General features: G+C 40.9%; 1 protein-coding gene, 1 long non-coding RNA gene and 1 other non-coding gene across 7 annotated transcripts in view; 2 read left to right on the forward strand and 1 right to left on the reverse strand.

Annotated features, from left to right (window-relative positions):
• Positions 1 to 34: 34 nt before the first annotated feature.
• LOC102080729 (uncharacterized) lies at positions 35 to 23855 on the forward strand. 2 transcript variants are annotated; one of them, XR_003220169.1, is made up of 5 exons: positions 35 to 244; positions 370 to 587; positions 18079 to 18176; positions 19144 to 19215; positions 23507 to 23855. It is a non-coding gene; the product is annotated as an uncharacterized LOC102080729 (long non-coding RNA). The 2 variants fall into 2 exon arrangements; XR_002062143.2 differs by having other exon boundaries at positions 35 to 587.
• On the forward strand, positions 5351 to 5422 carry trnaq-uug (transfer RNA glutamine (anticodon UUG)). The gene has a single exon. It is a non-coding gene; the product is annotated as a tRNA-Gln (tRNA).
• LOC100701985 (tensin-2) overlaps positions 5645 to 24516 on the reverse strand; it is a 31542-nt gene continuing 12670 nt past the window's right edge. For 3 of the 4 annotated variants that reach the window (XM_005469303.4, XM_005469304.4, XM_005469305.4), the window contains 24 exons: positions 18552 to 18584; positions 18402 to 18451; positions 18056 to 18239; positions 17886 to 17936; positions 17588 to 17710; positions 17424 to 17488; positions 17092 to 17175; positions 16861 to 16973; positions 16638 to 16698; positions 16304 to 16379; positions 15728 to 15857; positions 13708 to 13773; positions 13309 to 13425; positions 11254 to 12642; positions 10990 to 11140; positions 10030 to 10892; positions 9762 to 9893; positions 8393 to 8485; positions 8116 to 8193; positions 7925 to 8002; positions 7662 to 7830; positions 7423 to 7491; positions 7121 to 7150; positions 5645 to 6929 (listed from right to left, as the gene is read on the reverse strand). In XM_005469303.4, coding sequence (XP_005469360.1) covers positions 6785 to 6929; positions 7121 to 7150; positions 7423 to 7491; positions 7662 to 7830; positions 7925 to 8002; positions 8116 to 8193; positions 8393 to 8485; positions 9762 to 9893; positions 10030 to 10892; positions 10990 to 11140; positions 11254 to 12642; positions 13309 to 13425; positions 13708 to 13773; positions 15728 to 15857; positions 16304 to 16379; positions 16638 to 16698; positions 16861 to 16973; positions 17092 to 17175; positions 17424 to 17488; positions 17588 to 17710; positions 17886 to 17936; positions 18056 to 18239; positions 18402 to 18451; positions 18552 to 18584 — 4350 coding nt within the window. In that variant the 3' untranslated portion in view covers positions 5645 to 6784. The remainder of the gene's footprint in view (positions 6930 to 7120; positions 7151 to 7422; positions 7492 to 7661; positions 7831 to 7924; positions 8003 to 8115; positions 8194 to 8392; positions 8486 to 9761; positions 9894 to 10029; positions 10893 to 10989; positions 11141 to 11253; positions 12643 to 13308; positions 13426 to 13707; positions 13774 to 15727; positions 15858 to 16303; positions 16380 to 16637; positions 16699 to 16860; positions 16974 to 17091; positions 17176 to 17423; positions 17489 to 17587; positions 17711 to 17885; positions 17937 to 18055; positions 18240 to 18401; positions 18452 to 18551; positions 18585 to 24516) is intronic. The other variant, XM_013269163.3, reaches the window with a different exon arrangement.

Consider the following 24516-nt stretch of genomic DNA (forward strand, 5'->3'; position numbering starts at 1 on the left):
GTGTCGTGACGTCAAAGGTAACGAAGAGGTAAACAACTTTGACCGCGTGAGGTTTAAAGCGACACCGTTTGTCTGTGATCTCTGATTCAACGGAGACCCGGTGTGGGGATTACCGTGCTAACATTAGACACAGTATGTCGTCCCAATAGGTGGAAACTGCCTCTCCCGGGCCGTGTTTTTTTCACCTACACAGGAATGTCTTTGTTTGCAGCTACGTGCAATATGAGCAATATTGATTAAAAACGTAAATATTGCCACTACACCCTCGCAAACAATAACATACATCTGAAACAATAACAAGAGTTCAGTCTGGCTCTAAATCTTTTATTTTATGAATTTAACCCCGCGAATTTTGTTGACACTTCGCAGATGTGTGCAATGAGGCGTGCGTATCGGAGGGGTGTGTCTACTCTGCAGTACACTGGTAGGCTGGAGACGCAACGTCGCTGCATGGCGATGTTGCCATACATTTACAATCCACCAGCGGTGGCCGAGTGTGCTAAAAAAAACCCCAAAAAAACCCAACAACAACAAAAAAACCCAGACGATTACACACCTCCACTACACGCTTTCACAAGCAAAATACGGTCAGTATCTTGTGCTCTGGTGCATTTATTTATTTTGCATTCATTTGTTTATTTTGCCTTAATTTGAGTGACGTTTCTTCGGAAACCGGCTTTGTGCGTAAATAATCTCTGGGATGTAGTTAAAATGGTGGTGTGTGTGTGGTATTAGGGCCAGCGGTGGGGGGCCTGAGCGAAGGTCAGAGGTGTGTCTGTAATGTAAACACCATAAAGGTCTTAGATGTGGAGGGGAGAGGGAAAAAGAAAGGCGGCCTATCCGGTCCCAAGTATCCTTTTCCAACTAATTGTAAAAACAAGCGGTAGATCTGTGCCAATTGCAAAAAGAATGTCGATCTCAGTGCGGCTTTGAATATGATATTTTGTAAGCTCCTGTTCAAGTCGTAAAGTGTAATTTTTGCCATTTTACAAGGCCTGTGTTTTATTGTAAAAAATAATACCGCTTTAGGATATATTGTACATGAGTCTTACCATTTTATATATTACTTGTTTGTGCAACCTTGAAATGATAATACAGGCACACACACACACACACACATATATATATAGGCCTATCTTACAAAGTACATGGACATGTTGCATAGCCATCTCTGTTCATCAGATTGTATCACGTACTTTGCTGCCTCACAAGCCTTCCAATTATCTCTGCATTGATCTAACAGTGCTCGAGCCACAGTATATTGTGCACTGCTGTTCTGTTTTCTAAATCCCTGCGAGTATAGCTTTGGCTCTAAAACAGCAAGAATTTTTTTTTGCAACAAACATTCCCTAAATATTCTGGTCCATTCCTTGTCTGAGGGTTTTTACATTTGGTACCCCCTGTTTGGCAAGGATTAGGCACAGACCACTAAATAATTTGACTTGAACCATAAAACCCAAAGGTATGTGCAGAGTTCATTGTCGACTCCAGATGTTTTTGTGCCAGGTTTTCTATCTGCACCGCCGAACTAGCATATCCAGAGCCCGCCAGCACCTTAGATATGTGTCATAAGCTTATTAGGTGTTGATTCATGTGAAGTAACTGGTAGTAAAGTGTGTGGGTGTTAGGTTAATGCTCATGGAGAGTTGATCCTTGTCCTGTGGCTTGGGCTATTTCCAAGTCTGGCACCAGCACTGGATCAAGCCATTCTGCTGCAAGGGGTTTATTTGGCTCCACAGCATCCATGTCAGACATGTATCCTGGCCCAGCCATTTTGTGTCCTCAGATGCTCCGGCCCTTCTCCGTGAGCTGGCTTGCTGTTTGGAAACCAGGAGAGTGGAAATAATAAATCAGAAACACTGACCCACTAAAACTATGGGAATAGTTTTCGTGGCACTAGTGCAGACACATAAATAACTTTCATAGTAACAGAGCTTAAACTGAAATATGCTCTAAGGACAGCTCGATTTCACTTTTGGCTATTATGCCAGGACACCAGCTGATCACACAGCCAAACTGCAATGGGGTTTTATATTTACAGAATGTGCACTTTGTGTATTATAATGCATTATGATATTTTTATTATAGCCGCAAGTAAAATAATTTGCTGAAGTGACAAACTTTACAGAGCAACTGCAAATCTATTGTGCAAAATAGTGCTGATGCACTGAAAGTGGAAAATTAATAAATTACAGAGGACGTCTGAGGGACAGGCTCAGAGGTCTGACAGCGATTGCAGAGCCTCCAAGGAAAGCCCAGCAATGCCAAATGTGTCTGCCTTTCTCCCAAACAAACACATTCTACATGTCTTTTGAGACTTAGAAGAAGAAGAAATAGTATATCTAACAGTACTCAATTATCCAGAGTGATCAAGAGTGGCACCCTCGGGTCCACCAGATCACTTAAAGTACCTGAGAGCTTTTGGAACTAGATTGTGAAATCGTGTGTTGATCAGCTAGTAGATGTCCTGCTGTGCAATGCAGCATGCATCCATGTTATGCCTATGAAACTCAGGATATCCTGCTTGAGGCACTGCCACCCTGTTCCACTTACATCTGTCATCATCGCATGCCTCGGGCTGCTGGTCAGAGCCCTCACGGGCTCACTTCCCCCAGGCAGTGTAGACGGTCGGCACTTTAGACGAGCAGCAGATCAGCTGAGGGTGCCAGCACTTTAACCCCACAATGCACTGTCTCTCAGAGAGAAAAGCAACAAACTGTAAGTGAGAAGATTGATGATTACAACAAAGCATTCATTATAATTCCCCTCATCCACAGGGGACTGTGTCTGAGCACCATTATGTGCAAGTGAATCCTATACTTGGTGACAGGCAGGCTACTGGTGGTGAAAATGGGCACTTCCTCCACTGTTGTTCTCAGCAGTGCATGCTAACACCTACGGCAGTTCTCAGTGATCACACATATCTGTGGCAGAGCCTCATGTTTATCGGTCTGAGAATGACACAACAGCCGCCACAGTTCTCACTGAAAAAGAAAAAAGTCTAAATAGTTCTGCACTTCAGCAACAGTCCAGTTTTTGAGAAAAAAACAAAACAAAACACATACCTGGATGCAGAAATCACAAACATAAATCTGACAGTTTTGGATAAAAATATAGTCGTGTTATGAAAAAAAAATACATTTTTATGTAGAGATGTAGATCCATCCACATATTTCTTGTGATATGGTTTCAAGTGACGAGAGTGGAAGTAAATGCGGCCATTGCCAGGAAAGAAGAGCCCCTTAATATGGTGACAGGGGAAGATGAAAGGCATGATGCTGGGATTCAGGAAGCAGCGAGGACAAGGAGGAAACAACATGATCAATATGTGTGACGTGGAGTCAGCACTTTTCGGTTCCTTTGGCTCAGTATTACTGGGTAATGTAAACATCAAATTCAACATGGCTCTGAACATCCTCAGAACCTTTGAATCTGCTTGAATGAGAGTAAGTGCAGCAGCTGCATCACTGCATGGTGTCCAGGCTGCGCCATGCTGAACTGTAAAACTATACAGCAGGTGATGTAAACAGCACTGTTTTTCAGCGGCAATAAATGGCCATCCCTCTAGGACATTTACCACAGGAGATGCGTGAAGGAGAGCAATAAAATCGGGCAGGACCAAAAACAACCCAGTTCTCAACTTTGCTTTCTTCTTCTTCTTCTTCTTCTTCTTTTTTTTAAAATTTTAAATCGCTGCTAGAATTTAATTTGCAGAGCTAGCAGGTTCAGAACAGTATAGCCATCAGTCTGGTAAATTAACAACTGAATATCGCCTTTGCCCATTCCACCTTCAGTACCTGTACTACTATGTACTAATTTTAATGTAACTTTATTTGTATGGTCTGTTGAAGTCAACAAAACAAATGCAGTTCTTATTATATGTGACTTAGACTTTAGTGATCTTTAGTTTGCATTCACTCTCTAACTTTATAAATTCCTTTGTCATCTTAATTTTTTTAAAATGTATTTTATAAATGTATTTTTTAAAATAATTACTCGGGGTTGGGCATTAGGACATGGAAGCCGTTCCTGGACTCTATAAGCCACACACACGCAAACGCACATTGAAGACAGTTACGTGAGTTGTTACATGATCCGCTTCTTGACTATAAGGGTGCGGCGAGACCAAGCATGTTTTTATTCACAAAAAAATCTTAAAGAGAAATCCTAAACCTCTACTTGTACTGTTTTCCCTTCAGAACCTCGCCAGGAGCAGCAATGTGGAGATCCAGTTGCTTATTAAAGTTCCTCTAGTTCCCTCTTCTGGAAGAATCAGGAAGGACATGTGTACTTGTCACACATGGGTCCCTGTGATATAACAATGCAACAGTACTAAAGCCCGCAGGGTTAGATTGCTTCAGAATAGCATAGAGCTATTCAGCCATAAATCCCTGCGTGCCTGCCAGAAAAATGCACTTTTATGCAGTAGTTAAGCTTATTCCGGCAATCATAACAAAGAAAAGCCTTTGTTGTTTCAAAGAAACGAACTGAAAACTGAAAATTACATAAGCAACTTATGGCTCTCAACTCTTTCAGGTGTTAAAAATTTGAATATTGGACGGAGAACCTGCCAAACAACTGGGCTTGAAAAATACTTTGGTATTAAGTACCCTGGAACACCTAATGTAGTCTTTGTGTCGTTGATAGATTTATTACACAAACCCTTACCTCAGTCCACTATGTCCATAGCGCTTCTAGTTTCGATTTGAGTTGATGGCTTGCGACTTATTTCCTTGGATTAATAATTTCAAATGTGTGTAATATTTCTCACCTATAATGCTATTGGTTAAAAATAAAGCCTCACTTTTCAGATGCATACAGCTGCACGGTATATTAGTTTATAAATTTAACTGAATCCACACGTAGCGCTAATGAACTTGGGAACCTTTATTTTGAAAACGACGCTTTTATTTTGTCAAGTCGGATCGGATAACGAGTAGCTAGCTAGATTCTAAAGTGATTATCCTGTACGATACAGGATTGTATTGATTTTATCAAGCGTGTCGGTTAGGCAGACGTAGTGGACAGTTTGCATCTTTAAATTGATGCTTCGAATATAACGAGTTAGCTTTTTTTTCTTATTCCGACACGGTCAAGTCTCTGAAGCTATGATCGTTAGCTCTGTTAGCTTTATATATACGTATATATGTGTGTAACCAGCAGTGTCTGAACACCAGGTAGTTGCAGCCCAAAGCCTAACCCTAGGCAAGATATAATCGGAGAACTAATGTGTTTAATTCTAAGCGAGAGGTTAACGGCCTAATTATTAGTAGTGCCTGAATTGGAAGGGAATACGGTAAAACATATATACGTGTACTTGAAGCTGTATGTGCGCAGCATTAACGTAACCGGTCCCATGGTGTAATGGTTAGCACTCTGGACTTTGAATCCAGCGATCCGAGTTCAAATCTCGGTGGGACCTCGTCCTTTTAATCGATGCGTTGTGATTCCTGTCGTGCCTAAATTATGCGTTCAAAGGCTGAGATGTACCAAATCGAACCGGCAGCCAGATGTTTGCAATTAGAACGTCATAACTAAACTATCACCTGTTCTTTGTAAGTAACACAGAGAAGATGATCCTTTAAACTGAAATTGTCTCAAGATGAGCATAATTTATGACTTTAATTATGAAGACACTACTTGGTTTCAGAAAACTTGCTTTAATGTTCTTGTCAAATATGACATACATCATTCTTTTCACCACCTCAGACACCTAAAATATATTACTTCTTTTACATAAAAATCCAATATGAAAAATAATAATTGTGCTGAAGTAACCTAGATACTGTTTCAGTGTACAGGAAAAACACAAATAGCAAAATGAAAAATATATTTAAAAAAAAAAAGCAACAGTTCAAAGTATCACAATAGTCTTTGGTTTTAAGTGGAACAGTTCACTCATGAAGTGATTATTAACTAAAAACTTCTCTATGCGCTTTTATTATGACATTACCAACATAAGAAAAGTTGTTCATATTCATGTAATGCTTATGACCTCTTAACTTACTGCATATTTGTTAAAATCTATTTTAAGATTAAATTTTACATTACAAAATTTTTTGCTAGATAGTCTGCATTTTAAATTCTGGTTAACATAATGCTCTATTGTAGTTAGACCTTTATTAGTATTCATGCTGTGAGGACAAAACTCATAATGTTTCACATTTATATGTAATGAGTGAGTTAACCTGTAGCCACACCTTTGCCTTAGATCATCAGAATACACACTTTCATGAATTCACTTGTTTTACTCTTTCCAGCGTTTCATAAGTGCAACTATGCCAGTTTACCCTTTAACACATGACTCTTACTTCCTGTCACATTCTGAGCCCTTTTTCTTCAGCTTTTGATACTGATGTATGGAAAATGTTAGGAAAATAACATGGATGCTTGCTCATGCAGTTTCAAAAGTTTGTTCATCATGTGAACAGTTTGAAAAATGATAACAAATCAATGATTTTAACAACAATAATAATAAAAGATACAAACACAAAACAAAGTAAATCTCTTTTTCAGTCTTATTCAGCAAATACCACCAAGTTTAGGTCAATCTTTGGCTATTCCTCTAAATAATACTTTGACCTACAGAGCAGTGATTTGTCAGAATTAGAGTCTTATAAAAACAGTCATACAGCCAAGCACAGTGATGCAAATTGTATAAACGCAAACAAAAACTATATACACACACTTCATGAGAAAATATGTCAAAAACCATTTTAATGTCTTCCTCAGATCCCTAACAGTCCAGAGAGGTTTTTTTCCCCCCCAAAATTCTCCATTTTTCTCATCTCCGTAGCTGTGGTCCCAGCATGACTTTGTTGATAAAGTTGACGATTGCTACAGCTGGTTGTTCGGGGTCCATCTCTGCAAACAGGTGACACACGTTCTCTGTAGCAGTGCCTGTCCGTCTCGCCACAAAGCCAAACATCCTGCACCAGAAGGCAGACACAAGAGGTCAAAAGAATGTTCAGCAAACCCCATTTAACACTGACGGAAAGTCAATTGTCTTTCTAAAAGCGAGTAGCAAATCCAATGGTGATCAATTGCCATGCAAAGAAGCACATAGTGCCAGCTGGTAATGTCACTGATAAGGGAAAAACACTGCTACACAAGCACTTACTTGCTTGACGTGCTATCAGAATTAGTCCACCTGAAGCACGGGTACACAAATAGAGACAAAGTGACAAGGACACAGAGACTGTTTTACTAGGCAAAAGAGTAGCAATATACATCCATTTCTCACATAAAAAAAGCGAATATGCAACTCACAAAGAGAACTTATATTAGAAAAATATAAGTCATTACAGCAGCGACAAACACAGGTCTGTTCCCACCTTTACTAAAGATAATCAACAGTGACATAGAAACAAGGGTAGTTTTATTGACATGGATAGAACTGGTTTTAGTTTATCAGCAACCCACCTCTGATCATGAGGATCAAGACTGCTAAAGGTGACACTGTTGATTGGGTAGTGTCTCCTAAAAAATAGCCTGTGTAAACATACATAACATTAAGAGCTTTTGTCTGGCATGAAAGAAAGACTTGATACTTCCTATGATTGTTTAATACAATAACAAATACCACAAAATTTACGAATAATGCTCATTAAATGAAACTGACGCTCTTCCTAATATGTAACATTGTAGTGATTCATAAGTACCTTCTTTTGCTGTCAGTTAGTGTGATACCCTGAGAGGACACTTTGAAGTGGACCATGGTTGCCAGTGGGCGTGGATTCAGAGACAAAGTGAACTTCGTTGCCTTAGAAACTGCTTCGGGCCCAGTTAACGACTCTGTTTCCACAGAGTTCAGGTAGAGGACGTTGCACGCTGGTTCATTAGGGAAACGACAAAGATCATTATTATTATTATTAATATTATTCTTACAGGTCAACATTGTGAAAATATGGAGCTTGAGAAGTACCTGCTCCTTGTTTGAGGAGCTCAGCTGCAGTGCTGGTATTTGTTGCACTCTGCATTTCCTGAAGCTCCCCAACCAGATCTGAAACATGATGAATTTCATTTAAGGTTGTAAAATGCCTCCTATTCATAGAGGAGCATTTAACTGTTCTCCCATAATAGATTTAGTTTTAAATCTAATTAAGCAATTAATACCTTTTTCTGGGATGTGAAGAGGACATGGCAAAGAGATGGGAGTAATTGAATGCTGGTACACCAAGGCAGATAAACTTCCTGAGACAAAAAAAAAAAAAAAAAGGTAAGAAGATTGCAAATGTGACAGATTAGAAGGGATTAAAACACAGAAAATTGAGGACTTGGAATGTAGTAAATATTCAAAAACTGTATGATTGTAGATTAAAATGCTAAGTTTCTCACACAACACTGAAAATGTGAAATAAATGGCAGCATTTGCATCTACAGTGTAACTAACCAAAGTAGGACTCATTCTGACAGCCCTTGATCTTCACTCCCCGCGGCCCAGACTCGATCAGGAAGTGTCTCACCAGCTGTTCCAGAGGATCCCCTGGGAGACAGGAGATTGAAAAGGAAGGAAGGATGAAAAAGAGCTTGTTTTGCTGCCAAAATTCTTCTATGAACATAAACAAAACTATAGCATAATGTAGCTGATATCTTTTATTCTGACCATATTATATTTATTATGTTCACCATGAACCATTTTAATACATTAACACACTGTATCACCATTACAAAATAATTGATTTGGTGTTTTTCAAAATACTACCAAATTATTACTTTTCCCTGAATGCAGCCATCAGTGTGTCTTTAGATGCTTTGGTAAATGTCCATTTCATTTCTTTCTTTCTTTCTGTGTTCCAGTTTGCATGCTTTAAAGGCCCTTTATACCAGCCGTTTTCAACCTCACAAACAACACTGCATAGCAAAAGTGCCATACATTCTTTGGCGCAAGTGGTCATTTCGGCTGATTATGCACCTCTCAACTTTTGTAACTTCACCCAGGATCTGATTTATTTATTTATTTTTACCAACAGTTTAACTATATATCAGTGTAGAAAATCATAGATTCACTCATAATACAAAAGGAGACATTGCAACAGTTTGGTTTTGACTTCCTCTGATTTGGAGGTTTGTCTCAGTGGCGACACCTATTGTTCAGGAGAATACTACAGTCACAAGCTGTGCCCTAGAGAACAGTTATTGAGCCCCTGGCAACCATTGGCCTCTAGGGAAAAATGTGTATTCACTAACAAGTTGCCAAGTTGGTGGCTGGAGGAATTGAGGCACAGAGGTGTACAGTGCTGTACTGAAAACGTTTGCATGGAAGACGCTGAAATGTATGCAAACACTTGCCAACTGCTTGCTGCAAACCATATGCAAACCAGACATAAACTGTCAGCCTTCAGAGTAAACATTGTGCTTTCTGAAATGTATGGGTTGCAGTGGTAAAGCACAATTTTACTTTGAATGCAAAGGTTCTCTGTTTCCAGTTTGTGTTGCACTAATTCAAGTTTTACTGTCTCTTGTCGAGTAGTCAGTGAGTGATTGCAGACAAGTTGATACCTTCCATGCAAACTACTGTTTGCAGCAAACATTATTGCTTGCAGTTATTGCCTTGGTTACCAGCAGATTGCTGCTAACAAAGAGGTTTTAGCTGCAGCAACGAATTTCACCCAGCAGCAGCCAGCAACCTCCAGGAACTGCTTGTCAAATGGTTGGGCAATACACCGGTTCACTAGTGAGAGGTTGCCTGGGGGTCACCGACCAGTCTCTAAGCCTGTGTGACTGAGGCATTATTAACAAGCTAAACTTATGATAGATACCTTTGCTCCCAGAGAAGTTGGCATTAGGAGGAGGGGTAGCCACTTTGAGGGCCAGGCCATAGGCACCCTGGAAGGAATTGCTATCTCTGATGAGGAAACTTCCTGGTTCCTTGTCCTTCAACACAGCTATGGCTATGGTAGAAACATTAGAGCTATGATGTAATGACCCAAAATAGACACACTGACCATAATACGAGTCAAATACGAACCATCCTGATGTATTAAGTGTTCCTGATACGACCAATTCATGTTTCATTAAAGCTCTCACCTTGGTCTCTGGTGATGCCTGGTTTGTACCAGTACTTGGAGCTGTCCTGGACAAACTTAGCATTGACCCTGATGTCTGGCTCCTCCCGACAGCTGTGATGTGCAGACCCCCTTCTCTGCTCTCCAACAGCAGGGGAGAAAGTAACATGATGTGTGGGGGACGGAGCTGAGGAAGCCCGAATTAGAGAACTGTGTCCATTTAGGGATCCTGCTGTTGTGGAAAAGCGTTTCTTCTCTGGGAGCGGTGGCTGGATGGCGGGGATAGTGACTGCAGTGTACCCAGTGTATGGAACATGGGGGACATTTAGTAATGAGTAGTAATAGGATGCTGAGGGAAAGTTTGGTGTATGGTATCCATCAGGAACAGGTGAAGGCGGTTTGGTGTCAGCTGAGCTGTCTCTGTCTGGAGTCAAGCTTTGTCCTGCTGTGTCTGTAGCAGATGAGGAGCGCAGAGGAGAAGACTGTAGCTCCGGGGAACTAATAGGAGAATTTGGGGAAGTGGTGGAAGGGCTAGAACTTAAACTAGTTGCTTGATTTATGGATACAGCTCTGCTGCTGTCTGATGGGCTATCATTAGGGAGGGCAGAACCATTGAGTTGCACTTGAACTGGGGTGATAATGACAGTTGCATAGCTTGAAGCATGTGATGTGTTGGATCCATGTGCATGTCCCGTTACCTTGGCTGCTCCAAGTTTACCATCAGGACAGCTACTTTCAGAAGACTCACTTGATGTTTGCACGGGGTTGACAGGTATGATTGAACCTTGAGTTTGTGTTTCTGTTGGTTTCACATTTTTGTTACTTGCGCTGGACTCTTGAGGTGTTGATGTGTCTTGGCTTTGAGAAGGACTGTCAGCATTTACACTAATGAAAAGACCACATATGATAATTTTCTTCATATCTTTATATGTAGCTGTATTTTCCAGAATTGTGAGATGTCAGAAAGCAAAGTTTCACTCACCTGTCTTCTGTGTGTGTGGGGCTGCTGCTACCAATCAGTGTGTAGTCATGGTCAGAGTCTGGTCCAGGGGTGCTTGATTGTCCATTAGAATCAGACTTAGTTTCTGAATGTTGGGATATCTCATCTTCTGCGTCTGTCTTGGCCTTTTCGACTTTGATAAGAGAGATTAAAATACATGAGATGAAAGTATAACATAAGAGAGTGATGATGATAAAAGAAGGGAAAAAAAGCATGTTAACCCATCCACTTAGTCCTTTCCTCTACCTTTGCGATGCTCATTGTGCATTTGGTCTCTGGATCCCAGTGGGGTTTCGGGCAGCTTTCCTTTTGCAGGTGATGGGCTATTAGCAGGTAGAGGGGAGGCTGATCCAGAGTGATAGCCTGAGGCATAACCTCGGCTCTCATGGCTTTCAGCTGGAGATGACTGATAAGGTGAGCAGGGGCAGGAGTGGCGCGGCTGTAAGGGTGTGTGGTATCCACTGCTGGCTCCATCCCGTATATCTATTAGTGACTGGGGGATTGGGTAGTTCTGGTGAGGTGCAACGGCAAATCTAGGGTGCTCTAGATTTGGACCTCGGTCCAGAGAGGGTTGGTAGAGATGAAATACAGGCGTATTGGATTTGCACTGCCAAAATTCTGCCTCTCTTGCTATGTCCCATGGATTTTCAGTTTCCCATTGTGGAGGTACACCTGTTCCTTGAGACCAGTGTATTGTTTCTGATTGGTCTGGGTATGCTGAGAGTATTGTTTTAACTGAGGCTGATTGATGTTCACGTCTGCAGGAGCAGTCTTGCCAGGGACAACCAGAGGACTGTGCAGGAGAGCCAAAGAACATCTCTCTGTAAGGGCTTGATGGCTGCGGCTGGTTGGATAGATGAGACCCTGGGACGTGGCTGGAATAATGAAGAAGGTGACACTCTTCCCCAGTGCAGAGTCTGTTTGAGGCTGGCAGGGTGTGGCTGTGTGGGTGTGCATGATCGCGAGTGGAATAAGGGTAACATGGCCTATGGGAAAAAGGTAGAGGTAGAGGGGGCGTTGAACGTTCCCATGGCAACTCTGGTAGAGGATGGGCACTGTGGCGATGACAGAGCTCCATATGAGCTGAATGAGGATGAGGGGACACTGATTTGGATGGTAAAACTGGCAGAGTTTGACTTTTTGGATGATTTTTAATGCTCTTGCAACGTCCAAGACAGTGACTGTTGGGAAGACAGGGCTCTCTGTCCCTCTCCAACCCCATGTCACCACACTTTATACTTGCTTGTCCGCAACACAAGTGCTCTCGTCTCAGCCCTCCAGGACCCAATGGGTCTGTATCATCTAATATAGCTGTTTCTCTGTCCCTTTCTTTTCCTCTTGTCTTCTCTTTTGTTTCATCTTCCCTATTGCTTCTCCTCAATGGATAGTCAATATTATCTCTTTCATTAATGGATAGAGCAGTGTCAGCCAGGTGATCAGAGGGGACTGAGGAGTAGCTGGAATTTGAGGTGTAAATGAGAGTCTTGGATTGGTTGGAAGTTTGAGTCTTCACTGTTGGGCTGGTAGTGAGGCAGCCATTGGTTGATGCTGGTGAGGCAGTTGCTCCTGGTCCACGTCGCTTCCTCACTTGGGCGTATAAGCTTCCATCCAGAGGTCCCCTTGTATGAAAGATATCTAATAAAAACAAGATGGAAATCTGATTCCTCCTTCTTTATCTAACGCTCATAGTCAAAATATGAAGAAAGCTCACCTTCTTTCAATTCTAATGTTTCTTTCAGGACACAAGAAAAAGAATCCGGTCATTAGCAGGTCTAAAAAATAGGTAAATACAACCTCAGATGAACTACAGAATATGACATACTACACTGGGTCTTTATTTATCTGACTAATACTGAGCTAAAATTCAGTGTGTCAAAAAATAAGTATATTACTGTTTCTAGAGAAATTAACGGGAAAATTAGTCCAAACCTCAATCCAGTTGAAATGCTGTGGTGAGAACTTAAGAGAGTTGTGCATAAATGAATGTCTGCAAACCTCAATGAACTGAAGCAATGCTGTAAAAAAGAGTGAGCCAAAATTCCTCCACAACTATGTGACAGACTGATAAAGTCATACCAAAGATGATTACTGCACACTATCGCTGCTAATGGTGGTTCTACAAGCTACTGAATCATGGAGTGTACTTAGTGTTTCATTGGACTGCATCTGCAGTTGATCTGAGGTTGTATTTATCTCATTTTAAGCCCTGGTAAGGACTAGGTGATTTTTTATTAAATAAAACAGAAGACAGAATTTGACCACGGCTGTAGATCTTAGATGTATATGTAAAGCATTTCTTACTTTCCATGCTGTCTTCATGATGCAGATTGAAATTCTCATAGGAGTCCCATCTGACAACAGGATCCGAGGTGTTATATTCCACTTTGATGGAGGTGTCATTCTGGTGGTATTCTTGACCTCAAACACAAAATTTTTATTCGAAACATATTTAAACATAGCTCATTACTAATACATTAGATTTTATTAGTATTTATGAGTGGTGTCCTGTATGTGTATTGTGTTTACTTTATATAGCTATTGTATTAAGCCTCCTGGTATACCAGAAGCTAAAATCAAGAAATTTCATGCCGTAGAATAGAACCATAAAGTGTTGAACTGAATTTAAAATGTGAAAGAAGAGACTGGGTGTGAGGAATGCATGAAATGATTCAAAGATATGCAGGTAACAGTGATATTTACCTTTTATTTTTTCTGGTCCATTAGCGAAGATAAACTCCGCTGTAGCATCAGGGGGGAACCTGTCATCTACAGAAAGGCAAACATAAAGGAGTGACTAAAATATCCAGACTGTAACTACAGAGAGACACCAAAACAAAGTAAATAAATAAAGATACTTGCTTTTACTCTCAGCATAATGGAAATAAACAGGGCAAAAAAGGAAACAGAGCGCAGCACATCATAGAAGTCTATCTAAAATTAGCTTGTTTTTTAGTTTCATGCATAAGTGTGGATTTAATATTAGTTGTATATTTTATGCATGAGTCAGCATGTAGCACTTAGAGGTACTGTCCTTAGACTGCTGCTTAGTGAACCACGTTAAATCATTTCTGTTTCATCTAAGCTGACGCTGTCCTTTGCTATTTGTCTCTGAAGACAAACAAAACAATGGTCTGAGGAATAAGTGGGTCTTGAATAATACAGTCATGTAAACAATTTCAAGTTAGCAACAGAATTATACAGCAGAAAGTTTCCTTTTCGTAGTATTTTATGCTGTGAGGCAGAGTCTAAACAACCATGCTGCAGCGATTTACAACAGTACTAACTCCCCTTCAAGATGGGGTGGAGCCAAGGGATAGCAAAGGGTGGCGACGAAGACCACAGACTAAAGTTTTACAACCCCACACAACAAGTAAACATCAAGTAAGCCTGCTGGGGGTGCTATGCACATAATTACAGGAATAGAGTTACAGACAGTAAATGCTTCTTTTCAAAACCATTTCTCTGTAGCTATTGTCTTTATATGTGCACATTTTAAAGAGCTCAAGTCATTTCAACAGTAATTACGTTATGAGCTTTACTAACAGTTACAGAAGAAAAAGTTTGGCTAATGCTCCAGTTTAAAAAAAAAATCAATTAAGAGTTACATAAAAAGCTTATGATTGCTCAAAAAAGTTGAGAAACACTTTGAAAATACATCAGATCTCAGCAGGGAAAAAAATCATGCTGGATATCTGTCCTGATATGACTGGGTAATGTGAAAGAAAGGATGCCACATCGTTGGATGGGAAGAAAATTATCACCATGTCAAAGACACCTCAAAAATCAAAGTGAAAAAAACAATGATGCAGCAGGCTAATCTAATTTGTAGAAATTTCATTGCAGCAACTCAAAATTGTAGTCAGTAGTTTGTATGAGGCTGGGCATTGTCATGCACCAGGAGGAACCCAGGACCCAATGCACCAGCTTAGGGTCTGATAGTGGGTCTAAGGATAACATCCCGATACATAATAGCAGTCAGGTTGCTGTTGCCTAACCTGTAGAGGTGTGTGAGTCCCTTGATGGATATGCCTCCCCAGACCATCAATGACCCACCATCAAACTGGCCATTTTGAACAATGTTAAAGCCAGCATAAAGTTCTCCATGGCTTATCCGGGCTTTTTCACATCTGTCACATGGGTTTAGAGTAAACCTGCTCTCATCATCTCAAATGCCAGTGGGGCTCCAAGGTGCCAGGCAGTGAGCACAGGGCCACTAGAGGACGTCAGGGCCTCAGGCCACCCTCATGAAGTCTGTTTCTGATTGTTTGGTCAGAGAGATTCACGCCAGTGCTCATCCTGTTTCTCTTTGCAGAAAGGAGCAGATACTGGTCCTGCTGATGGGCTAAGCACCTTCTACAGCCCTGTCCAGTTCTCTTAGAGTAACTGCCTGTCTCCAGAAATGTAACTGGCCAAATCAATACTCCAGAAGTTTAACTGACTCGATGCTATACTGTGACTAAAAAGACTCTGTTCTTTTCATTTTTGAGCAGTGTATACATAATGAATGATGACATACCTGTACATTGCTGTTATGTCTGCAAAACAAATGCTTAAAGTGCGTGACAGAAAAAGTGACTCTTTTGTCTTAAATAACTGACTGTAGTTACCAGCATCAGTTTCTATGCCAAATTGTCTGGCTCTGCTTCAAGCTGGCATTTTTTTTCTCGCCATTCCATGCTCCTCCAAACGACTGACAAACTTTGGGCTTGTAATTTTATACCTATGCAGGCTTGGTCGAGTTCACTCTTGCCAAACCACAGCTGGGCTCCATGAACAGTACAGGTGTGGAACTGGACTCTAAAGACCACCTCTCTTTCTGTTGCTCGTCTTCGCCAGTGGTAGCACTTTACCTAAGGACAAAGACGCATATAAAAAAGCAGTGTACAACGATAGTCTCAAGATATTGATAGCAGCCCCTTACATTGAGATAAATAAATTGCCTCCTTTTATTTCTGGGTTGCTAAGGACTTGAATATTTTTATCCTCTTGATGGGAGAAAATGAGCATGCAGTCTCCAGAAGATTTAACGCTTAAGTGGTTTAAAAATAATCAAGCACTGTTCAAAAGCAAAGTTACAAAAGTGCATCAGAGTCAGGAGGGAAAAAAGTGTTTTGTGTAGCCGTTTTGTTAAGCGGGGATAAAAGCCTCTGACTACAGGATTTAGCTAAAAAAAAATCGCAGAAGTGTTGCAGTTATTGCAGTGATGTACTGTACGTATTTGCGGATACGGAGAGGATATAAATCAAAGAAAGGTTGTAAATTAGTGACATACAGTTAATCATATGCTATTTCTCACCATAATGTCCCCCTTTAATAGTAGTGCTGGCTCCATAGTCACGCACAGCTTTCTTGCCCTGGAGCTTTGTGGATCACTAGACACACACACACAGGTACACGCACACAGAGTAGAAAAAATGGACAGTCCATCTTAAAATACATAAAACAAGTCAAAACATGCCACAGTTGGGTAAACACTGGCAAACAGCATAAGCTTTAACATAAGCAGAGTCCCAGCTCCACCTAAACACAGACAGAGTCAACATGTGTCAAAGAGACTGAGGGAAGGAAAGATGTCTGCCCGCAGGAGGTGAGCTGAAAACACACACACATATAGCTGACCAGTTACTTACTAGACTCCTGAGGTATACACCAGTTGAAGAGACTGGTAGATTTTCAGGAAAGGATAAAAACCTGCAAATACAGAAATAAGTTTAAGGATAATAAAAAGGGTAAGAATTTGCAGACAGAGGCTTTATTGTTTTCTTTTTCCCTCTTAACATTGTAAAACACTGACTGTTCCCACTTTCACACTCAAAATTACCATTAAAAAAAAGTACAGCCTATAAAACTGACCTCCTCCTGCCTGGAAGTTTGGTAGTGAAGGAATGAGGATTTGGTGAAGGAACAGGGGATTGCTGTTCATTTTGATGGTACCTGACAACAAACCACCAAAGTAGTAGATGTATCTGTCAAAGATAGGTGAAGAAATGGTGTGATGAGAGAGTGACTGAGGTGATAACTACAACACAACAAGAAAAAATAATGGCAGGGGGAGGAAATGGATGATATGCAGGGGACTGACACCTCTTCTGAGAGGGCTGCAGGGAAGAGGAGACTTTATCTTCACAGAACTTCCTCATGGCCAGTGTGGTGAGGGCCTGGTCGGCTCTGTGAACACGGGCAGAAGTGTATTAGTTCATTCATTATTTCTTGAGCTTGATGTTGATGAGGTGTATGCTAAGAGGAAGTCATGAAATCTGTTGGTGGCTTTATCTACAGATTTAAACAAATCCACAAAGATTGTTTTAGTGGCTTTTTTGGACATAAAGCAAGGGCTCATTTGTGCAAACAGTAGATCCTTACATATGCTGGTATATTGAGACTAATAGTAGACTAATAATAGAAATGCTGGTTACCCTGCTGATATCTTGCTGTAGTGCATATAGGCTGCCACAATGACCCCTGTTTTTCCTTTGTTCCCCTGTCAAAACAAAAATCAAAGGGATTATCAAATCAGTTTTACCGCTGCTTTAACGTTTTAACAGCTAAGGAATCAGATGAGTATTCAGACTACACTGACTTTGCAGTGGAGGACCACTACATTGTTTGGGTCAGAAGTTAGCCACGTCTCCATGGCCTTACAAACAGCACAGATCCTGTCCAGGGGTGGAGCATGAAGATCGGGCCAGGCGTAGTCCTGCACCTGCATCGCAGAGGAAGATATTTCAAATACTAGTGGTTTTATGCTTTGTAAAGTATTTTCATTAACCCTAAATATACAGTGTATAAATGTACCTACAGTACATCACATACATTGCTCATACATTTCGGTGATGTCTTAGTAAGTGGAGTTATGTGTCAGATGTGAGTGCCTGTACCTTTGGGTAGAGTCTGGTGATGTCATGTCTCTTCTCTGATAAATTTAGAAGCTGGGGGAAGGCAGAAAACATTTACAAATCCAAAACACCATTGCTTGAATCTAATATTAAACATTGTTATGCCAGTTTTGAATTTTATGTTTCTTATTGTTTCAGCCTTTCACACTGACCAGAAACTTATCTTGGTGCTTAGATTTCAGCATGGAGGCCACTTCCTGTAGGTTTCTGCGGTACTGCTGCTCCTCCAGGTCTGGCAGGAAGAAGACTGAGATGATCCTCTCTGTGATGTAGGTGAGGTCAAAGTCGTAGTGGCGCTCCATCACATGCTCCATCACTTGTTCCACGCTTTTACTTCTGGACATTGTGAAAATCCATTCTTTTAGTTCAGGCAGAGCAATAATTAATGTCCTTACTGTAGGTTTTGCTGTTGTCTGTCTCTGTCTGTTATAAATGCACAAAAATGCCTTTTTTCTTTGGTTTGAATGTGTTTGTGTTTTTGATCAGGCTTTGCGATACCTTGGTATGGAGCCTCTCTTTTTCTGCGATGTTGATTTAGTGGAAGTGTGCTGCGAGACAAGCAGAAAAAGATCTCGGTGCTGCACTCACATCACATCTCATAAAAATTTCTCTGTGACAAAAAAACATTTGATTCCCCCCCGAACCTACCACTTCTGGTGTTGAGGTGCAGCTGGGAGTCACCTGAAAGGAAAGAAAGCACACGGTTGTTCCTTTGCAGCTTTAACAGACCCACACATATACATTAGGAGGATGCAGCTCATGCCACGTCATGTGTTTAGTTTAATGCTTTTGGTGCAGCTCCAGCAGTGCAGATGAGGAGATGGAACGCTGTGGAATGAGGAGAGCTGATGAAGAGGATAGTAAAATTCGCTCTCCTCCGTCTCAGAGCAGCTGGTTTCAGGAAGAAGCTGTCGGTCAACAGATGCAGCTGTTCCTTATAATGGACTAGTGATGGATGACACACGTAGAATGATCTACACACTCAGCGGTGTGCACAAGCGTAGATGTTTAGAAACAAACTTCAACAGCTGCTCATGTGTACATGTGTGTAAACAATTGTAAAAAACAAAAACAACAAAAAGGCTGAGGACAAAGAGTGTTCTTTCAGTTCTTAGTCATTGCTAAATGGTGTTTATTGTGCTGACCAGGCAGCTGAATAAGCAGCCGTGCTGCTCAGGCTATTAAGAAGTGCTCAATAAAAATGATTGATTTCACTTTTTCATTCTTTTGGCCTCTTTAGAAAGAAGCACTGATAGATAGACTTCAGGGGACTCAACATGTGGCATCCAGTCCTTGTAGTGATGAGCCAAAGGTAAGTTGCCAAAACTACAAACACACGTATACAGATGGAGAGAGACAGGGGGAAGCCGAGGTCATTTGAACAGAAGACAGGCACTGCTATGACAGTAAACTTTAACTGGTTCCTGTAGCTTCCTCTGTTCTGGATTATTTGATACTTTTCTGACTCATCTGGAGGTTCTCATAAAATGTAAAAATTTATAATGCAGCTGAAATGATAGAAAGTAAGAGGGTAAAGAAAAATGGAAAGAAACGCATGGATAACAACGAAAAACATTCAGTAATCCACTACAACTAAGGGCCCCAGCAGTGCGCTTTGACAGGTGACACCATGTCAGGTTTCAACCTTTGAACTTTCCCACGAGATTGAGCCGCCTGCTGTGGCTGTGTTGGCAAGTGCTGACAGGCCTCAAGCAACAGGTTAACTAGTCAAATGCCAATCACAGTGAAAGGAAAACAGGAAAATCTGCGACCATGCAGGATTACATTCACTAACTCTGTGGTGACACAATACATTAAGACTGTGGCTGCTTTGAACACTGTCTTTAGTAACCATTAGAGATGGACCGATCCGATATTATGTATCGGTATCGGTCTGATACTGACCTAAATTACTGGATCAGATATCGGAGGGAAATAAAAAATGCAATCCGATCCATTAAATATCAAAAAAGCACCTCAAAAAACTTGCAACACGGTGTAACTCGGCTCATAACCGTAGCACGTCGGAGCAGTATGCATCACGTGATTGAGCGGCTGTGTGTATTTGTAGCCTCGCTACCAAACCGGCATTTCATCTCCGAGGAAGTTATCCCAGAGAGAAGTAAAGCAAGTGTGTAAGTTCATCTCTGAATATTTGTAAAGCGTTCCCACGTTAAGCTTAACAACCGATATATGGAGCGACTGCCTCTCTCCCTCTCCTGCGGCTACTTCAATCATGAAACTGATCAATGATCAGCTGATCGGCTTTTCTGTCGTGAGTCTGTCTCTCTTCTTTGTTTTTGGTCCACTTTGCACCAGAAAGAGGAAACCAGCGGCGGAACAACAGCAGCACGTTTAAGCTTGATAAGCTGTTGTTAGAATTTATTTAATATTACTTTCTACACCAGGATCTTTTTCTACGTAGCTGACGGCTGGTAACTGTGCAGGGGCGGATCTAGCAAAGTTTAGCCAGGGGGGCCGATAGGGCATGATCAGGGAAAAAGGGGCACAAAGACATACTTTTCTTTCTTATTCTCATTTAAAATGTCTAGCTTTTAATAAATAATTATCTGAATCTTACACCCAAAGTTTTAATCTGATGTAAAATGTATAGAAGTCCATTACTGTATATAGTAACTGTTAAGTCTAATATACCCTAGTAAGCTATAGTACTTTTTCCTTTGGGAAGATACCATCTGTGCAGTCTGCAATTCTGTTGAAGAAAGATGTTGAATCTTTTTAATTATTCTTGAAAAATAATTTATTTCTGTGCATTTTTTTTCACCTTGCATCAAATTTAAAGTTGATTACATCGATTAAGCATCATGAGGTGGAGGGTGGGGGGTGGTTCCCCATTTTCTTTTGCTGGGAGTTTGCAACCCTATTAGTTAGGTTGCTTAATATTTCTGCTAAGTACTCTTTAAAATACCAGAATAGGGAGGATGGAGTAGGTTTAAGTTTATTAGATTGATCAGTGTTGCTGAACTATGAAATATTTTGGGTGCAGTGTATTTTTTACATACAGGTATAACAGAATAGCTTTAGTGTTGTTGTTTATTTAAACTTGAGTATGAACTTATACAAAATGCAGCAAGATATTAAAAAAACAGTTTTATTGATTAAAAAACACACTATATCGGATTCGGCAGATATCCAAATTTATGATATCGGTATCGGACATAAAAAAGTGGTATTGTGCCATCTCTAGTAACCATCCGCTGTCCAAGCATCTGGTCATTATCAAAATCAGTCTGCAGACCCAATGGCCAGTTGAGTGGTTAGCATCTGGCAAACTTTTATTTCCATGGCCTGCGTTGTAGCCAGCAGACAAATTTCTGTTTCCAACAAGGAATCAGTGTTTATGAATGCAGATTATTTTCATGCAGATTATTTTTGGATAGGCAAAGGTTTCGGGGTTGCATTTTAGCTATGCAATCCATCTCTCCGTGCACATTTTATTCCTGCATGCAACCAGAGCCTGCTCTTCATGATAGATCAAGCTAAGTACACAAAACCAGAAATTTTCTTGTAAGAAAAACCTCGTCCTTTACCAAAAGGTTCTATGTATTCATACGCAGCATCTGTCAAAGTAAGCCACTAATAAAGCCGTGTTTCTTATTGGGTACTTAGTAATAGATGGCTTAGTTAGCATTAGCCTGTCTCCTCAGGCTCACTAATGTGTTTGTTGTTTTCATGTTCAGTGTGTAAATCCTTATAGCTGTGTGTGTTAGCTCAGCTTGATTTTAAATAGATACAATAAATGTTATGTAAAGTGCAGCACTGTGATGTGACGATCAACCATCCAAATTAAGAGCTGAAGCAGCTGCATCATGATTGCTATTCAGCTTCTCAGAAAGAGACTATAATACACACTGGTGCGCCAAAACATTATGACCACTACTCATATGTTGTTGGCTCTTTGCATGCTACAAATAACCAAGAACACATTAAGCCACTGAAGTTCTCTGAAGGTGTCTATGGTATCAAAAACAAGACATCAGCAGCAGATCGTCTGAGCGCTGTATCTTGTTGGAGAGGAGAGGTTGTCAATCTGACTTATTCCTACTGCTACACTATTGTCAGTGAGTTTTCTGAGAAGTAGAACACTATTTATTTTAAGTTACTTTAAAACAGCTTTGAAACCAGGAAAATTGGATTAGTTTACTTTTTTGTCAAGAGGACAGTCAAATTGAGTTTTCTACCCAAAATAAAACTTTTCAATTTCACAGTGCACATTTTCTAATACACAAAAAAGCAGATTACAAGCAACGCTGCAGTGGTGACAAGTATTACACGCAGAAAGTTTAGGGCTGTGTGACCGGAAAAAAAGGGGACATAAATCAGCATGCAATCTAGGGAGGAATGAGTGAAAAGGGGAGTGAATGGGAAAAGGGCACAATTGCTGCTTCATAAATTAGCTCCTGCTGAAATTATAAGAAGGTCGTGTTATGTAACATCGTGTACCTCCTATAAAGACAGACAACCAGCATAACAACACTTATTATTCAGCACAGCATAAACATGGGACGCTTTAGAGTCACAGAGTCCATAAAGTAGTTATAAAACTTATAATAGGAAATGAAAGAACACAGAGATTCAGCCATAGGGGATAACTCTTTTCTTAACAGGTTTAATAAAGGTTGTTACTGGATAAAGTAGTCAGTTCCTGGAAGGAACAGTGGGAGACAGACATAACACATGCATGTGTACCCATGTATAAACATGAACATGCACACCCACACACAAAAAGAAGACCAGGGTTTGAACCCAGAGGCATAGAACATAGAAATACAGCAGGAGAAAGACATCAGAGTCAACAGGAAGCAATTTGCAACAGGATGTCAGCGCTGCTCGGCCTAGGTTCACACGTAACGCACACACAAATCACAAATTACACGCAGAGCATACATGTGTCTTTGGTAGCTCTGCCAGCCTCAGGGTCTTCATTAATGCATGCGGACTGTAAGCTGGAGCCACTGGGAAAGGAGCCATCTGGTTCAGTTTGTCTTGTTGATCAGTCAGCATTTACCGAGGTGCCAGTGACAGCACTCGACCCCCCCACTTCAGGGGACTCAACGACTGTTACTAAACTCATTAGCTGATCGATTTATCAGGTGAAACGTCTTTTTTTTGTCAATGAGAAATGGTAAACATCCATCCGTTTAGTTTCTTTGGTTTGTCTTTGTAAAAAAAATGGTAGTGCTGAGCAAAGCAAGCAATTGATAAAAAAAGATGGGCTTTTTGAGATGTTTGCTTCCTTGCTGGCAGCTAGATGCGAATATCGATGACACTCTCGTGTGTATATAAAATAGGACGCTACAGCTGATAGCTGTCTCACAAGAAAGACTAAAAATGAGGAAGCACCAAAATCGGTGAAAATCTAGCTCCTGCTGTCTGCTTCCAGTCTGAATCCATCTCAAACAGACAGACGTGTGATAACTCTTGGCAAGAAAGCAAATATTTCCCCCAAAATTATCTTTGAAAAGCTCTTTAGTGTTTTCTTTCACAGTGTAGCTTAACAATAAATAAATCAATAAATCATTGACTTTTAATCAATGTTTATATCCACATTAAACTTTCCCTCCTTTTAATCCCATCCACAGCACAGCAACTGCAGCTAGAATATGAATCTGATCTGACCACTGCCACATCCTGAATTGTTCCTGGGAGAGGAAATCCAACACAGAGAGATCTGTCACAGCAGGGAAGGCAGAAGATAAATGTGAGTGTCTGAGACACAGGCGTCAGCGTGCCATCTAAAAGGAACGAGCTTCAATCTGACAGTCAACTCAGAGCTGACATCACGCTCCAGAGAGGGAGAAGTGAGTAAGCCTTCAAACCAGAAAGTGGAAAAAGCTAAATTACCAGGTTTATTCCATGTTCTGTACTCTCACAAAAAAGTCTCTCATGCCCAAAGTTGCTGAAAGCTAAAATAAAATCTGTGGGCTTTTATTTTTAGTGGCTGGAGAGATTCAGGAGGCTTTACCTGAAAGCGCAACGCGCTCTCGTTCTTGTCTTGTTAGCAGTCTGCCTTTCATCCTCCTGTCATCTTTGATCCCTCGTTTCTCTATTTCCTACCTCCTGGAGTCTGTCGCCCCCTTCTAATCCCCCCTCTCTGCCTCACTACTTAAAAAGCCATGGGGCAGGATGACCACAATCATCCCTGCCATGAAATGCAGGCATGTACTCCTCCTGAATAAACAACATCAGATGACAAAGAGCACCTCGATAAGCATCACGCGCATCAAAGGCACAGCACCAACTAACTAACAAAACTGACCCATGGGATAAAGCAATAAGGGCTCAAAGTGAAAAACCGAATGTCTAGGGAACACAAAGTAGACATAGGAAAAAAGGAAGACAGGAAGAGGAAAGAGCAGAGGCAAACAGGGACAGTAAAAGAGACTGACCGCTGGCCAGGAGAGAGATGTCAACAGCTGAACATGCCTCCTGACCACTGACACAGAGCAGAGAGATTTCTCAGAGCTATTTTAATAGAGCTCCTTATTTTAGACTAAATGTCCCCCAGAACACTTACAGGCTCATTTTGTCTATTTGTCTGTCAATCATCCCACAAAGTCTCTTTTTCAAGAGATCTGGCAGTCGATTTTGA

This window comes from Oreochromis niloticus, linkage group LG5, assembly GCF_001858045.2.
Source record: "Oreochromis niloticus isolate F11D_XX linkage group LG5, O_niloticus_UMD_NMBU, whole genome shotgun sequence".
NCBI classification, from domain to species: Eukaryota; Metazoa; Chordata; class Actinopteri; order Cichliformes; family Cichlidae; genus Oreochromis; species Oreochromis niloticus.